The sequence below is a fragment of the Engystomops pustulosus genome, chromosome 5, assembly GCF_040894005.1.
Source record: "Engystomops pustulosus chromosome 5, aEngPut4.maternal, whole genome shotgun sequence".
Lineage (NCBI taxonomy): Eukaryota > Metazoa > Chordata > Amphibia > Anura > Leptodactylidae > Engystomops > Engystomops pustulosus.
The window spans coordinates 180,122,781-180,139,449 of record NC_092415.1 but is presented as its reverse complement, the minus strand read 5'-3'; the positions used below and the strand labels follow the sequence as shown (position 1 = coordinate 180,139,449).

The 16,669-nt window shown below is 43.0% G+C and overlaps 1 protein-coding gene across 2 annotated transcripts in view; it reads left to right on the top strand.

The window, feature by feature from the left end:
• The window catches only part of LMBR1 (limb development membrane protein 1), an 86,215-nt gene that overhangs the window by 39,970 nt on the left and 29,576 nt on the right, over positions 1-16,669 (top strand). For both annotated transcript variants that reach the window (XM_072153955.1, XM_072153956.1), the window contains 4 exons: positions 9,852-9,978; positions 10,625-10,693; positions 11,611-11,675; positions 15,027-15,099. In XM_072153955.1, coding sequence (XP_072010056.1) covers positions 9,852-9,978; positions 10,625-10,693; positions 11,611-11,675; positions 15,027-15,099 — 334 coding nt within the window. The remainder of the gene's footprint in view (positions 1-9,851; positions 9,979-10,624; positions 10,694-11,610; positions 11,676-15,026; positions 15,100-16,669) is intronic.

Below are 16,669 nucleotides of genomic sequence, written 5' to 3'. Positions count from 1 at the left end.
CCTCATAGACTGTAAGATCTTGTGTCACCCCCCCTCATCCTCATAGACTGTAAGCTCTTGTGTCACCCCCTCATCCTCATAGACTGTAAGATCTTGTGTCACCCCCCCTCATCCTCATAGACTGTAAGCTCTTGTGTCATCCCCTCATCCTCATAGACTGTAAGCTCTTGTGTCACCCCCTCATCCTCATAGACTGTAAGCTCTTGTGTCACCACTCATCCTCATAGACTGTAAGGTCTTGTGTCACCCCCTCATCCTCATAGACTGTAAGGTCTTGTGTCACCCCCTCATCCTCATAGACTGTAAGGTCTTGTGTCACCCCCTCATCCTCATAGACTGTAAGGTCTTGTGTCACCCCCTCATCCTCATAGACTGTAAGCTCTTGTGTCACCACTCATCCTCATAGACTGTAAGCTCTTGTGTCACCCCCTGCATCCTCATAGACTGTAAGCTCTTGTGTCACCCCCTCATCCTCATAGACTGTAAGCTCTTGTGTCACCCCCTTCATCCTCATAGACTGTAAGCTCTTGTGTCACCCCCTTCATCCTCATAGACTGTAAGCTCTTGTGTCACCCCCTCATCCTCATAGACTGTAAGCTCTTGTGTCATCCCCTCATCCTCATAGACTGTAAGATCTTGTGTCATCCCCTCATCCTCATAGACTGTAAGCTCTTGTGTCACCCCCTCATCCTCATAGACTGTAAGCTCTTGTGTCACCACTCATCCTCATAGACTGTAAGCTCTTGTGTCACCCCCTCATCCTCATAGACTGTAAGCTCTTGTGTCACCCCCTTCATCCTCATAGACTGTAAGCTCTTGTGTCACCCCCTTCATCCTCATAGACTGTAAGCTCTTGTGTCACCCCCTTCATCCTCATAGACTGTAAGCTCTTGTGTCACCCCCTTCATCCTCATAGACTGTAAGCTCTTGTGTCACCACTCATCCTCATAGACTGTAAGCTTTTGTGTCACCCCCTCATCCTCATAGACTGTAAGCTCTTGGGTCACCACTCATCCTCATAGACTGTAAGCTCTTGGGTCACCCCCTTCATCCTCATAGACTGTAAGCTCTGGTGATCAGCACCCTCACTCCTATTGTTCCTTGTGACTGTTTGTACTCTGTAATATACGATTGTATTGTATGTCCCCTATGATTTGTAAAGTTCTACGGAATATGATGACGCAATATAAATAAATTATAGATTATTATAAGAGATTATTATGGATGAAGGTCCGATTCTTGGAAACTTAACCATTTAGAGGGTCTGCGGCTCATGGGCAAGCACCACATCGCTGTCATAGTCTAGAAATCATTGCTCCAGACTTTTCATAGCAACTTACACTACAGCTTAGTCTTATTCTCTTCAAAACTTCAATAATCCCTTCACGGACACGTTCATTAGTATATTAGCCACTAGAGGGCGCATGGGATCTGCTGCAGGTGTTGGATCATCAGAATCTCAAACCTGCAGGATCTTTAAGGAAAGTTTTTAATTTGATTTAGCAATTAACTAGTTTAATGATCAATTCTTTCCAATATTGGTTCAATACTATGGATAACTTACAGCTGTCTACCAGCTCTAAATGTAAGAGTGTCTCATCTTCTAAAAATTACATAATGCTTCATTCATTTCCAAGGGGAATAGGCATGAAATGGTGAAGGTTCACAGTGAACTTGTCACCAGAAATCATCTTATTAAACTACCAGCCCCGTCTGGAAGCTATGAAATGTCCTTTCTAGATTTCCCTCTTTTTTTTGTGAAATCTCATTCATTTACCTCCTCCAAGGTCATGTGAAAATGAGCAGAGAAGAGTCAAGTTTAGAGGCTGCAGGGGAGTGTCAGTTGAGACTCTTCTATCTTCCGTTCTCTGGTACCAAAAACATGATTTGGGTGTCAATAAAGATAATAATCTCATCTTTCAGATCCCATCAGGCTTATGGTTTTGTGAGATAAAGTATACAAAAGGATTTGATTTGGTTTGATTAGAACTGCCTGTATCTCTGGCTCTGTAGCTCTAATTGCCTGATACAATCTGAAAGATAAGATTCTTATCTTCAATATGACGCCAAAGGTGACCTTTGCAGCCACTAAGGCCGGCGCCACACAGGGCGCTTTGTCTGCGCTTGCAAACGCAGACAAAGTCGCGCCCACCGGGTCGGGCCTCGGCCCGATTCGCATCGGCGTTTCTATGGAAACGCCTGCGATCGGGAACGAGCCACCGTTGTTTTGCGTTAATTTAACGCGAAACACCGGCGGCTCGTTCCCGATTGCAGGCGTTTCCATAGAAACGCCGATGCGATCGAACCGAGGCCCGCCCCGGTGGGCGTGACTTTGTCTGCGTTTGCGTTTGCAAGCGCAGACAAAGCGCCCTGTGTGGTGCCGGCCTAAGCCTGACTCGTCTCCTCTTGAATCATCAAATTATGACTCTTCTCTGCTCATCGTCACATGACTTTGGGGGGGGGGGGGAGATTTTTTATTTTTTTTGTAAATAGGTTTAACAGGAGAGAAATTACAAAAAAAATGAATTCTATAAAGGACATTTCATACCCTACCTGAGGGGGCTGCTAGTTTAATGGCTTAAAATCTGGTGAACGGTTCCCTTTTTAAAGGGGGTTTCTCATGTAAACTATTAATCCTAATTTCCAAAGGGTATGTCATAAATATACAAGATGGGAAACCCCTTAAAGTCTCGGGACCTCCCTGTAAACTCTTGTTTCCCTTACCTTTATTACTAAAAATTTTGGATTTTATTCCCTTTTATGATACAGTACACAGAAATGTATCCGCGCTGGATGTAAGGCAGCAGCTTCTCCTTTTTAAGTTGTGCCTCTTTGTGGAGGATAATCCTACATGGCAGGACGACGGCATCAATGAGCCGCGAGTCCTTTTGACCTGACAGCTGAACATGCAGACTAATATCACCGTCATTTAATCGGCAGCTAAAGCAACAGAGACGGGTGATGAACGTGTCTGTTTGCTCTCAGTTCTTGCCTTAGAATAAGCAGCACCTGCCTTTTATTTTCCTGATTTCCCATTCAGGGGCTTCTTACATTTATCTTCTCTAGATGACGGAGAATGTCTTGCCGTCCAAACGGCCTCCTAAAGCAAACCTTCACCTAATGTTACTAAGAGACCTCTCGCTTTTTGTAGCAAGGGAACAATGGGCCAGATATTTATTTTCAGTGTTCCATGAATTCCGAGGTTTTTCCCAGGGTTTCTACATGGGCGGAGGTATATGATGTATAAAGTGCTGTTTACACACCTTCAGCTTTGCTTGTCACCATGGGAGCACGTGGGATCATCGCTGACAATTTGGTGGATCTGGTCATTTTCATAGATATCTTCTTACTTTTTTTTCCTCCCCTTCAAACAAATTGCCTTAAGGGCCCTTTCACACTGGTGTTGATCTTCAGCTGCGTTTTGTCTCTGTTTTTCTTCCGTTGTGTCTCTGTGATGCATCTGTTTTGTCTCTGTGTCCGCAAAAAAAACTGAAGGTTTAAGGCCCCTTCCACACTAGCGAGTGTGATGCGATGAACTCGCATCACACTCGCAACGCAAGCTGCCGGGAACGCACGGCCCGAACCCTGCACCGCGGGAGTGAACTGACATGCTGAGTACACTCCCGCGGTGCAGCGTTCGGGCCGTGCGTTCCCGGCAGCTTGCGTTGCGAGTGTGATGCGAGTTCATCGCATCACACTCGCTAGTGTGGAAGGGGCCTAAGGGTGATGTCACACGTTCAGTTTTTCAGATGCAGTTTTTGATGCCGAAACCAGGAATGGAGTAGAAGTAGGAGGAGGAGCAGCACCTTTCAATCATTTGTCTTACCCATTATGATCCACACCTGCTTTTGCCTTCAAAAACTGCATCTGAAAAACTGAACGTGTGGACGCACCCTTAGGGTGAAGACACACATGGCGATTTTGGGCCCTTTTTGGGCCCTTTTTACTAAGTGCGTTTTCAGATCGTTAAAAACGCATGCGTTAAAAAACGCATCCGTTTTTGTCCGTTTTTCCTAAATTGCACAATTTTAAGTTTTTTAACGCATGCGTTTTTAACGATCTGAAAACGCACTTAGTAAAAACGGCCCAAAAACGGCCCAAAAACGCCATGTGTGTCTTCACCCTTACATTGCTTTGAAAAAAATCACACCTGGTTCTTAATAGGGCGGTACGGTGGCTTAGTGGTTAGCATTACAGCCTTGCAGCGCTGGGGTACTGGGTTCAAGTTTGAGTCAACACCTACAAAGAGTTTGTATGTTCTCTCCATATTTGTGTGGGTTTCCTACAGGTTCTCCGGTTTCCTCCCACACTCCAAAACATACTGGTAGGTTGATTAGATTGTGAGCCCCATTGGGCACAGGGACTTATTCTGCAAGCTCTGTGCAGCGCTGCGTAATCTGTGTGCGCTATATAAATAAAGGAATTATTATTATTAATAATTATTATCTCCGTGAAAAAAAAAATGGATGTTTCATCCATTTTTTTTATTTTTTGTGGACGCAAAGACTTCTTCTATTGCCTTTCGTGATCGGCTTCTGTGAAAAAAGGGACACGTTTCATAATTTTTTTCCACGGACAACGGATTAGTGAAAATACAAGCCCATGTGAAAACGCCCGTAGAAATTGATGGCTGTTGGCGGCATCCGAAGAAATCACTGAACCACGGACGTGAAAAACAACGCCAATGTGAAAGAGCCTTTACTTGGCTGCAGAGTCTAGTAATAGGAGTCGTTAACTGAATGTTAACATGCTCTTAAATGCATGTGTTAACACTGCGTTCACATTGCGTTTTGGAAACGCAAATGTTAATAGCGATTTAATTCAGCAAATCTCCTCTCCTCAGCTGTTGTGTTGTATGTAAAGTTAAAGTTTTGGCATGCCACGGCCCAATCACATATACATTTCTATGGAAACCCATGCGATTGATAACCAGCGCCCATTGTCTTCCATTCTGAGCAGTACAAGGCACTGGGTGCTGTTACCGATTTGTGTAGAAGTGCATATGCGTTAGAGCTGTGCACCTGTGTGACATCACATGACCATGGACAGATTTCTATCCCCTGGAAATAAGAGGCTGCTTTCCCACGTGGCGTTTACATTGCCTTTTTAACCCCTCCTGCACTGAGCCATTTTAGGTCCCTTTAAAATCTTCCCTGTGTCACTATACGTGGTTATAACTTTGTAACGCTTTAACATTTCCAGGGTGTTTTGAGATTTGTTTTCTCGTCACACATTGCTCTTTAAACTATTTGAAAAATATCGATATCATTTGTGTTTTTAGTTGTAAAAATAAATAATAATAATTTGGCGTAACTTTCTAAATGTTCTTCATTTTCAAAGCTCTAAATTTTCTGCTTTCCAGGCAGATGGTCATAGCTCCCAAACAACTTCCCAAATGTCTGCTTTATATCGGCATGGCTTTTTTGCATAATCTTCTTCTTGTTTTTTTTTTTTTTTTTTTTTTTTTTATTCTAGGTCGTTAGGAGGTTCAGAATTTTGGGTGAACTTTTTCTCATGTTTATGAAAATTGCCATAATCTGTATTTAGAGGCACCTGCTCAATTTTACGTGGCTTTGGGAGGCCTAAATAACATTAAAACCCCATAATTTTATGCCATTTTAGAAACTACACCCCTCAATGTATGAAAAATCAACTTTAAGAAGTTGGTTAACCCTTTAGGTGTTTCACAGGGGGTTAAAACAAAATGGAGGTGGAGTTTACAAATTGTAATTTTATTTTTTTTCAACAATTAATTTTGGCCAAAATTTAACAGTCATAATGGGGCACATTTACTTACTCGGTCCAGTCGTGATCCCACGGCGCGTTGTCCGACGAGGATTCGGGTCTGCCGGGATTCACCAAGGTTGGGCGCCCGATATCCAGCAGGTGTCGCTGCTGCGCCGAGATCCGCCGGAGTTCACCTGCTTCTTCCTGGTGCATGTGAGTGCTGATCTTGCGACACAAATCGTTTTTTAAATTCCGTGTTTTTTCCGAATCTGTCGGGTTGTCCGATGGCCCGCCCCCCGACTTCTGTCGCGTGCAAGCCGGCGCCGATGCGCCACAATCCGATCACGTGTGCCAAAATCCCAGGCCTATTCGGTGAAACCCCAATAAAGTGCGGTGTTCGGACCCTTAGTAAATGAGCCCCAATGTCTTAAATGAAAAAAAAACCTGATATCCAATTTCTATCCAACGATATCCGATATGTGTTGGTAAACTGCTGTAATTGCACACACCTCAGCATAGAACGGATGGAGCGCCAATCAGAGCAGATTGGCATTGTCACATTTTTATTGTCTCGGCAGCAGCCCAGTGTAACACCCTGTGAATCTGCAGCGTTGAAGGGCTTTGTTAACATGCCCATAACCTTTATGGCTCATAAGCATAATGTATTATTCATTAGCATGATAGTGCAGAGGACATGACTCTGAGCATCATAGTAATATATGATGAAAGAAATCCCTGTGCTGTCATAACGCCCCACCTAAAGCTTTTCTGTCTTTTTCTGGCTCATTGTCATAATTTTAAATGTTGATTTTGGAAGGAAGGAGGACATGGATAACAAATATAAGACGATTACCACAGTCACGGAGCCTGGATCTATAAGTGCCCCTACTTTATCATGATGCATTTTGATGTAAAAATTGGAAGAAATAAAAACCTCCGAGATTGCTACAATATTAGAATTGGCAAAATCTACTGTTTCTCAAGATGTCAGATGTACAAAGAACGTAAACAATGGTGAACACCTCAATGCACATAGACCTGGGTGGCCACAGAGGAAAACAGTGGTGGATAATCGCAGAATAATGTTGTAGAGAAACTCCTGCACTACAGTCAACCAAGTGACCATCCAAGTGCTGTTTTTTTTTGCGTTTCAAAACGCAATGTAAACGCCAAGTGTGAACACAGCCCAAATCTCCAGGTTTAGGACAGTTGCCCACAATGGTTGCTGAGTGTGTGTGGGATTCACTGGATTGAGCTCAGAGCGTCCGTACTGACCGCAGCATATCAGTTTGGGTCAATTGGGACCAAAGTTGGACCGCTGGCCTTATCCTTGGTAAAGCAGCACTGGATGGCGGTGCATATGGGTGTTAGAGCACTGTTGATTTCCTTTATTTAGTTTGGGTGAAAACACTCTGATAATATAATATGATGGTATAAGCCATATAACATGTAAGAGGCTTTCCGCTCCGCTCTAGGATCATCTCAGCAAATGTCTCCTCATACCACGGCATCTCCAAACCTCTGCAAGCAGTAAGTAAAATCAATTGCAGGCAGGTGTCTATAATAGGGTTGTTAACCTCATCAAGGATTTCCGCTGACTTCAAAACTTCCCGTCTGAAGGTCGAGTGCTTCGATATGTAACTGAAGACCGTGTTAACAGTCTAATTTATGGAAGCCTGTCTGGGTTTAATTTGTTCTTTTTCTTGGCTTCTGATGCCACTCAGACCCGCATCAACATGATATCAACCTCTGTCTGTGCACCTCGCTGAGGTTTTATGCTACAATTTCCTTTCTCCGCTTGGGTACTGCAAGTAGATGACATATATTGCACACGGAGGTTTGCAAAGTTGAATATGTCCCTTTCCCCTCACATTGTTGGTACCAATGCTGAATGTTCATCCTTATTGCTGCATCGACGATGCAACACTTTTAGGGTGCGTTCAGATTTTCTGATGTAGTTTTTGGTTTCCAACTGAAACTAAAGCTCACTTGCTCACTTGCCCCCCCCCCCCAGTATGTAGCTAGCCAGCCCCTGCCCCCCAGTATATAGCTAGCCAGCTCGCTTGCCCCCCAGCATATAGCCGGCCAGCTCGTTGCTCCCCCCAGTATATAGCTAGCCAGCTCGCTTGCCCCCCAGCATATAGCCGGCCAGCTCGTTGCTCCCCCCAGTATATAGCTAGCCAGCTCGCTTGCCCCCCCCCCCCCCCCCCCCCAGAGTGTTTGTCGGACTGAACTGACACACAAGCAGTGGGCTTAAAGGGGTTAGCTACTATAACATAACTTTACTAGGGTTAGTACAAGACCCCAATAGCATCACCTATATAGTACTTGGCCACATTACCCATCGGCATGGGGAACACGCGACCTCCCTGTGACGTCCCATGTCCTGCTGGCTTTTGGTGGATGGAGGGGGCTGTCCCCTCCCTCATAACCACAGAGGATGCAGTGATTGGTCCTCTCTGCTATCAGCATGTTAATAGGAGTCCTGCTGCCGACAGGTCATGTGACCCACTGAATCCGGCGGCTTTACACAAACTATGTGTATGATATGGGTGACTTGCCCTAGGAGGTGTTATGGTGGCCAACCCCTTTAAGAGATGAGAAATCTGCAAGTCTGCAGCAGAAAATTGACATTTTGTGGAATTGAAAATTCCCAGCGATTGTCAATATGGTGTGGACATTTCTAGCCTGAGGGCAGCATTACACGCCATACTGCCCTGTGTATCCAGCTCAATGACTTATGACTATATATACCGTAACACTATCTGGTTTTTCAAAAAGTTGCAGAGCCCTTGCAGTGTTATCCTTGTCCACACGAGGGCGCTGTAGTCGTCAGAGAGGGGCGCTTCTGGCCGTGTGTAGCAGGGATTACCTCACCATACCTGTGCAGCGCCTGCTTCTTGGCACGGCGCCCCACGCTGGCCGCTTGCCAGGGTCTTCCATTCGCTTGATTGGAATCACAGATACAATTTGCTAATCCACTTTCTCGGCCTCGAGAATGAGAAATACAATCCATCTTTTAAAAACGGCTTTGCACAAAGATGACGTTATCGGGGCATTTTTTTTAAAAAATAATATTTTAGTAAATGAAGTCTTGTGTCTTATTTTCATATCAGTCATCTGATAGTCTGCCGAATCCCTGACTGAGGAAGCCATTTCTTCTAAAGACGGTCTTTCCGATTTTATGCCTGCGCAATATGTACATGTCACCAGCAAAAAGTAAAGTGATGGGTTAGTGAGACCGAATTCATAGACCATCTGCTACTCCTGTCACCATAAAGAGTGTCCTGTCTGCAGGCAGCATGTTATAGAGCAGGAGGAGCTAAGCTGATTGTACATAGTGTCCTGTCTGCAGGCAGCATGTTATAGAGCAGGAGGAGCTGTGCAGGTTATACATAGTGCGCTATCTGCAGGCAGCGTGTTATAGAGCAGGAGGAGTTGTGCAGATTGTACATAGTGTCCTATATGCAGGCAGCATGTTGTAGAGCAGGAGGAGCTGAGTGGATTGTATATAGTGTCCTGTCCGTAGGCAGCATGTTGTATTTTAGCAGATTGTAAATCATATCCCATTTGTAGGTAGCATGATATAGAGCAGGAGGGGCAGATATGTTTGTACATAGTTTCCCCTGTATGGAGATTTATTTATATTTTTATCTCATTGTTACCTATTTATTTCAGTCTCAGATTATTCTGTATTTAGCTGTCACGTAGGTGATCTTTACGGTGATTGACAGCTATTTATATGCACTGTTACTTGGGCTCGTTGCATACTGCCGTTTGCTCGCCCTGCGCCTAGCATACAGCAGGATGGAGAAGGGATGAGCGCTCCTCACCCCTCCCCTCTCCATTAGAATATTTTGAGGCTCGTCACTGGTCCCCACATGGTCGTGTGCATGGGGCCTTATAGATGGAAGACATACGTTGCCAAGGACCGGATGAGCAGAGAAATAAATTCTTACACTGAATCTTTTACCTATACGTTTTATGTTGCAATTTAATTGTACATGAGTTGCTCAGACCCTGTTGCTCTATATGATACTGGTAGACTGGATGGGTTCGTTCTTATGACGAGGTTCATTTTAATATCTTTGTCACTTTGTGTTTTCTTTTTTGTTTTTCCAAAGGGTATCAAAGCTCGGATATTGGAGACGGTGGTCATGCTGATTCTCCTGGCCTTGCTAATATTCGGCATTGTGTGGGTGGCATCTGCCCTCATTGATAATAGCTCTGCAAGCATGGAGTCATTATATGGTAAGTCCCCCCCCGCCTACATACATTTATAATATTTCAATTAGATCTTCTTAAAGGGGTTGGTGACTTATAGCAAACTTTGACAGGCTAAATACAAGACCCCAAAAGTCACCCATATTATACTAAACCTTCGTTTGCCGGAGCCATGGGTCACATGAACCCAGGCAGCAGGACTTAGGACTTCCTGTGATGTCCCGCAGGCTTCTGGTGTATGGAGATGGTTGTTCATCTCTATGATGCTGATGGAGATTGCTGAGTACAGCGCTCTGTAATCTTATTCAGCTCCATAGAGATGAATGAGGCAGCCCGGGCATGCGTCACTGGCCATGTCGGTGGTGCGACTGGTGTATATCAGACTCCCGTTCTAGTGATCTGTGGGGAACCCCTTTAATTATCAAGTTACCAGAGACCCTGTCACAGTGTTGGATGTATACGGTGATCTGCTAGGAACCTTTATGTATATGTGGATGTTATATACCATCTACCTAGATGTAATACAGACTTCTACAACACCCCTCAGGATTTCTAACGCTTCTTACTACTTCTGGCAGTATAGTGCCCTTGTGTCCGCCTCCTAAGATTGTCCAGAAACCGTTTTAGTTACAAACCTTTTATCCACAATTTTTTCTTTTTTCATTCCTATTAGACCTTTGGGAATTTTATCTCCCCTACTTGTACTCCTGCATTTCACTCATGGGATGCCTCCTGCTACTCTGTAAGTAAGAAAGTAAATGTACAATGTATGTAACTTAGTGATTGTGGACTGTCAAATTTTCCTTTTATCGTTTAACCCTATGCAACCTTTTATGCATCCACTTTGGCAAGTTATGTGAGGCAGCTGTGGCCCACATAACTATTACCTACAATGCCCTATACATGTCAGTGATTTTATACAGTGCTAAAACAGACTAGCATGAATTACTTACCGTGCGCTGGCTGGCGTTAATGGACCAACCACAGTGTGAGGGACTTGGAGCATCATGATAATAAATACAAATTTATTTATATAGTGCACACAGATTACACAGCACTGCATAGAGCTTGCATATAGCTATAAAATGCAAGGAACCCCTACTTACCTGCAGAACTGTAGTGGGGAAGAAGGGACTCCTCGTACCATATATCACTATAATGCAAGAAGTCCCTACTTCCCCTCTGTAATCATGATTACAGTTAGGACTCCTTGTATCATAGTGATATATGGTACGAGGAGTCCCTACTTCCCCTCTGTAATCATGATTACAATTCTGCACTGCTGTTCCATCAGGAAGAAGGGACTCCTTGTACCATTTATCACTATGATGCAAGGAGTCCAATCCTCTGCACTTTGTTTTGTCTGTGAAATTGGACTCTGCACATTGGACGGACCACAGTTGTCTGAAATCTGCACATTCCTGCTTCCAGCACCCTAAGCAGACCTGCAACGAGGCTTTAAATAACATGATACTAAAATTAAAAAAAAAAATGTATGAAATGAATCGTTCTTCACATTGCAGTACAATCATTTCTGTTCTGCTGGTGTCGGGTGCAGGTCATCATAGTTTGTAACTTCACCATTTTATTTCACGATTTATAATTTTTTATTAAAAATGTAGTAACGATGTCAATGTCCCCCGGTTTATCCCCTGGCAGTGTGCACGCCTGTCGGCCTCTCCCGAATGTTTGCGGTAATGGGTCAACTTCTGGTCAAACCCACAGTAAGTGCTTTATGTTTCTTCTATAGTTTTATCAATATGTAAGGTTTCACTCTTGTACTAAACGATTGTTGGTGAGCGAGACGTTTCTTTTATGATAAATCTTTAGATTATTGCTATTGCTACAAAAAGTTTTCATTGTAATTGAACGTGTGGAGTATTTTGGGGTCTTATTAATTTTGAAATAATTACTGTTAATGGAGGCGAAATCGCGGAGAGTGACGGCTCGATTAATTGTCAAAAGGAAGATTTTTGTTCTTTTCCCCCTAAGCCGTCCTAAAAAAGTTCTTGCTGGTCCTGTTGCAACACTCTTCAGTCAAGTATGAGCGCAGCGCTCTCCTCATTCACTCCTCACTCTGAGGCTTCCCTTGTTCTGGGGGACGCCGCTCAATTCCTGTGACATTCCTCCCCAGCTCTTTGTACCGCGCTTACATCAATCCCAAACCCTTAGTCCCATGAACCTGTGACCCCCTGTCCACAACTTTACTTTTATTTGTCACCTCCTGGCATCTAATGCCTTATTATTCTACATCTGCAGACACATTGCGCGTCTTCTGCTGTGACCGAATCTTTCTCTTTCATGTAAATTAAAGAGAATTAAGATTTTTTTTACAGGTGGTCCCCTACTTAAGGACACCCGACTTACAGACAACCCATAGTTACAGACGGACCCCTCTGCCCACTGTGACCTCTGGTGAAGCTCTCTGGATGCTATTACTATAGTCCCAGACTGCAATGATCAGCTGTAAGGTGTCTGTAATGAAGCTTTATTGATAATTCTTGGTCCAATTACACCAAAAATTTTGAAACTCCAATTGTCACTGGGGCAAAAGAAAAAAAATTGTCTAGAACTTCCATTATAAAATATACAGTTTCGACTTACATACAAATTCAACTTAAGAACAAACCTCCAGACCCTATCTTGTATGTAACTCGGGGACTGCCTGTATTTTATTTTATCCAATTTTAGATCTTTAAAATTAGCCTTTTTTTTTAATAGTACATAACGTTCCTTTTTTTGTTTTCTTTACTTAAATTTCTTTGTAATGGTTCAGCTAATAAAAGTAATAACATTTTAACCCCTTTTCGTCGATGCCCTTTTTTTTTTTTTTGTTTGTTTTTGTGGTTCCATTTTTCACCATTTTTTTTATTGTTCCATGCACAGAGCTGGGTGAGGGCTTGTTTTCTGCGTATGAAATTGTACTTCATAGTGACGGTATTTATCATTTTATTACCATGTACTTGGAAGTGTAAAAAAAAAAATTCCAATTGCGGTAAAAAAAAATTCATTTGCCCTATTTTCTTGTGGGCTTGGTTTTTGTACATCTTTCACTGTGAGTCAGTACAATCACAGGGATACCCTATTTTTACAATTTTTATTGTGCTTTAATTTTTTATTACCGGTATGTAATTTATGTAATTATTTTTATTTATGTGTTAAAACTTTTTATACAAGTATACATTTCTTTGTTTCGCCATCTTCTGATGCCAATAACATTTTTGTACGTCTGTGTAAGGGGTCATTTTTTTTTTTTTGCGTGCTGAGCTGACTTTTTTATTGCTACCAGTTTGAGGGCTTTATGACCCTTTGATAGCTTTTTATTAAAAAAAAAATTGTGTTGCATAATAATAATAATAATTATTATTATTATTATTTTTTTACTTAGACCCTTTAGGGTACTATAACCCTAGGGAGACTGATTGCTCCTACCATATATGCAAAATTACTGTATTGGAGTATATGGAGAATTTCCAATAGATCTGTAAAAGTGTGCAACTGACACACTGTAACAGATCTTGAGGAATGACAGGCCCTGGAGTCTTATAAAAGGGTTGTCGCTCTCCGATGATGTCACAGGGAGCGATGATCAAAGCCAATATGGCGGCTTTGCCTGTGGCAGGAAAGGGTTAACACCCTTGATCTAATATACTAATATGTCACAAATCGTTACGGGGTTAACTATATTACTGCTTTATACCGATATGTACTTTATATATTGTTATACTATGAGTTTTACTGTGTATAATAGATTTGTTGTTCCTCTTCTGTACCAATAAACTGCTTTAAAAGTTAAAGAGGCCCTGTCACCCCCCAATAATACCCCCACCAAATATGTTCCCCCTAATCCTCTCCCCAGCCCCATTGTATTTGTTCAATTTTTATTACAGTTTTTTTGTGCAAACTTTGTTTTAAGCGATCCGACCTCTTACCAAATAAGAAGTCGGATCCTCTTACAGGTCCCCTGGAAGTCGGCCGTATTCATGAGGGGGCCCCCTCCACTCTCCTGTCAGTCAAGGGCCTGTAAGACTCGCCGGCAGCAGCGCATGTATCGCGCAATCGCTGCCGTCTCTCTGCGATGCAGCGCACTGAGAATAAGCGCAGTTCAGCTGCTGTCGGTGCGCACACAAAAAATGTAATAAAAATTGAATAAATATTATGGGGCTGGGGAGAGGATTAGGGGGAACATATTTGGTGGGGGTATTTTTCAGGGGGTGACAGATCCTCTTTAAACCTTGTTATATGAAGTTATAAAAAGCTGAATAATCTATTGTATTTGGTGGCACTTGGTAAGTTGTAATGACTAGAATTGTACATTGCTAACATTGTCCATAATTAATAACATGACACATCTAGGTCACACTATTCTTATGTGTCGTGTCTCCTGTGTAATGATGTCTTAGAGAAGGTGTTAAGGAGCAGACGTCTAGTAAAGTTCCTTCGCTTCTAGTATTGCCAAAACTATTACTATACTGTATTAATTTGTGTCTGTCTTAAAGGGGTTTCACAGAGTATTATTGTTATCCACTATCCACATCAATTTGTTTGGAGATCTGACTGCTGGGACCCCCGAGGCTCACAAGGGGTCCCATTCTCAGTTATTGATATAGTCTGCGTCCTGCTGCTCCATTTCATTCTTTGGGGTCTGTGAGACATTGCAGAGCACAGCACTCTGTAACCTCCTGCACCCTCGTAGACATTAAAAGGGAGTGCCAGTAATACCTAAGCGCTGTGCTCAGCAATTTCCAAATGCTCCCCTAGAAGTAAATGAAGCCCCACTACACTTGCTCGACCTGCAAAATATGCAAATGAGCCGGAGGGACGTGCTCAACCTGCACTGCCTTCACTTCTATGACACTTCTAGAAGTCCCATCGGAGTGGTTTGTGAGAATCGGCGCTGCATTCTCTTTAATATAATTGTGGTGGACCTTATTCTGGTGATCATTGGGATTGGACATCTTTTCCTCTATCTGCCGCGTCTTGTGTGGCACAGACCTTTCATTTTCATTCTATAATTCAAGTTTAATCCCCAGGACATTATATTCTTTAATAATGGGTTTTATTTACCGTTTTAGATCCTTGAAGACCTCGATGAGCAGATGTACATCATAAGTCTACAGGAGGAGGCGCTACAGAGAAAGCTCAATGGTATGTCCTTGTGTCACTCCGTAGACCTATGTGCAGATTGTTTGCTGGCCGTGTAGGGTGGGAAGCTCACGTGCACTAATCCGTGTTGTTGTAGTGTGTGTGTCGCTGGGATTTTCTGGGCACATATTTCACATATTTTGGCTCCATTTGTGCAGCTGAAAGTGCAACATTTAAGAATTGACAGATTGATGATTGATGGACAATAGGCGTCGTCTTTTATTGTGTGGTCAGTCTTGAATAAGAGGCTTGTTTGTGTGTTTTATGTACCACATTTAGGTACTTCTCCAAATTTGTCTCGGCCGTAGACTTTCCCGCTGAGATCTCTTGGTAGAATCGACTACTAGTTCTGTAGCTCGGGCTTCTTCACTTGGAATAGACCACACTCTGATGTCTTGTTGTGTCCATATTGCTCCACCGATGATGCCCACGGTTTCTATCTTGGAATCGTCCACATGTAGTCTCCTATCCGTGTGACATCAGATGGGACTAATTTACTCCTTGTAGTAAGACCGCAATCATCTTGTACGGAAGTAGAGCAGATATATTGATTATATCAATGATTTAACAAAAAGAAATGTAAATGTACTAAAATGTAATGTACATGGTTTAGCTTGAAAATGTTTAATTGCCGACTATTCCTTTCATACATCTCATTAGTGGTATTATATTAAGGTCGCCTCCTGCCTCTGTAGGAACAACCCATGAAAATGCTGAAAAATAGACAGATTTGTACGCGCCGATCTTTTCTTGACAATGTGAATGAAGCCAACGGGAATCAATACACTACATTTTTATCAAATGGTTACTGCAACATGGAAAAGGTAACAGGGATGTTATGTTATAACATCTTACATCAGAGCTAAACAAAAACCTCTTAACATTACGCACCATGATAGAACGTATAGAGGGCGCTTACGGGCTGAGCCCTTTACATAGCGGTGGATGTCCACAGCTGACAGCCGCTGCTATCTCCCCGCAAACAGTGCCAACACCAGTTGCTTGACTTAACCATTTAAGTGCCGTCAAACACAGTGGGAAAGTCCTGCAGTACCCCAAATACAAATACGGAGCTGTTCCTTGGTAAACATTAGAGGAGCCATTTCACCTGATGACTGGCAGCGTTATTGGGCTCCCACCTGTCACATGCTGATGACAAATCTTAAAGGGGTTTTCTCACAAAGTAAATATCCTGTGGATAGGGCCTAACTTGCTGATCAGTGGGGGTCTCAGTGATGAGTGGGGGGTCCAATGTACCCGCGTCGGTCCCCTCGTTGCTCATCTCGGGACAACGAGAGGCCTGACTGGGTACATCAAACACCCATTCTCGTGATCTGATCTCATCACTAAGACCCTCACCGATTATCAAGTGTTAGGCCCTTTCTACTTCTTGGAGGGAGAAGGATTGTACCTTCCTTCTTGATTGCACCTTTTCCACAGGAGTTCCTTGAACAGACACTAAATTCTATAAAACAGTCAGAATTCTAATATTAAAGAACTGGAGCTCGGAACATCCACACAATCTTCACTTTTTCTCCATATACAGAACGTATCTTGTATGTAACCCGGGGAC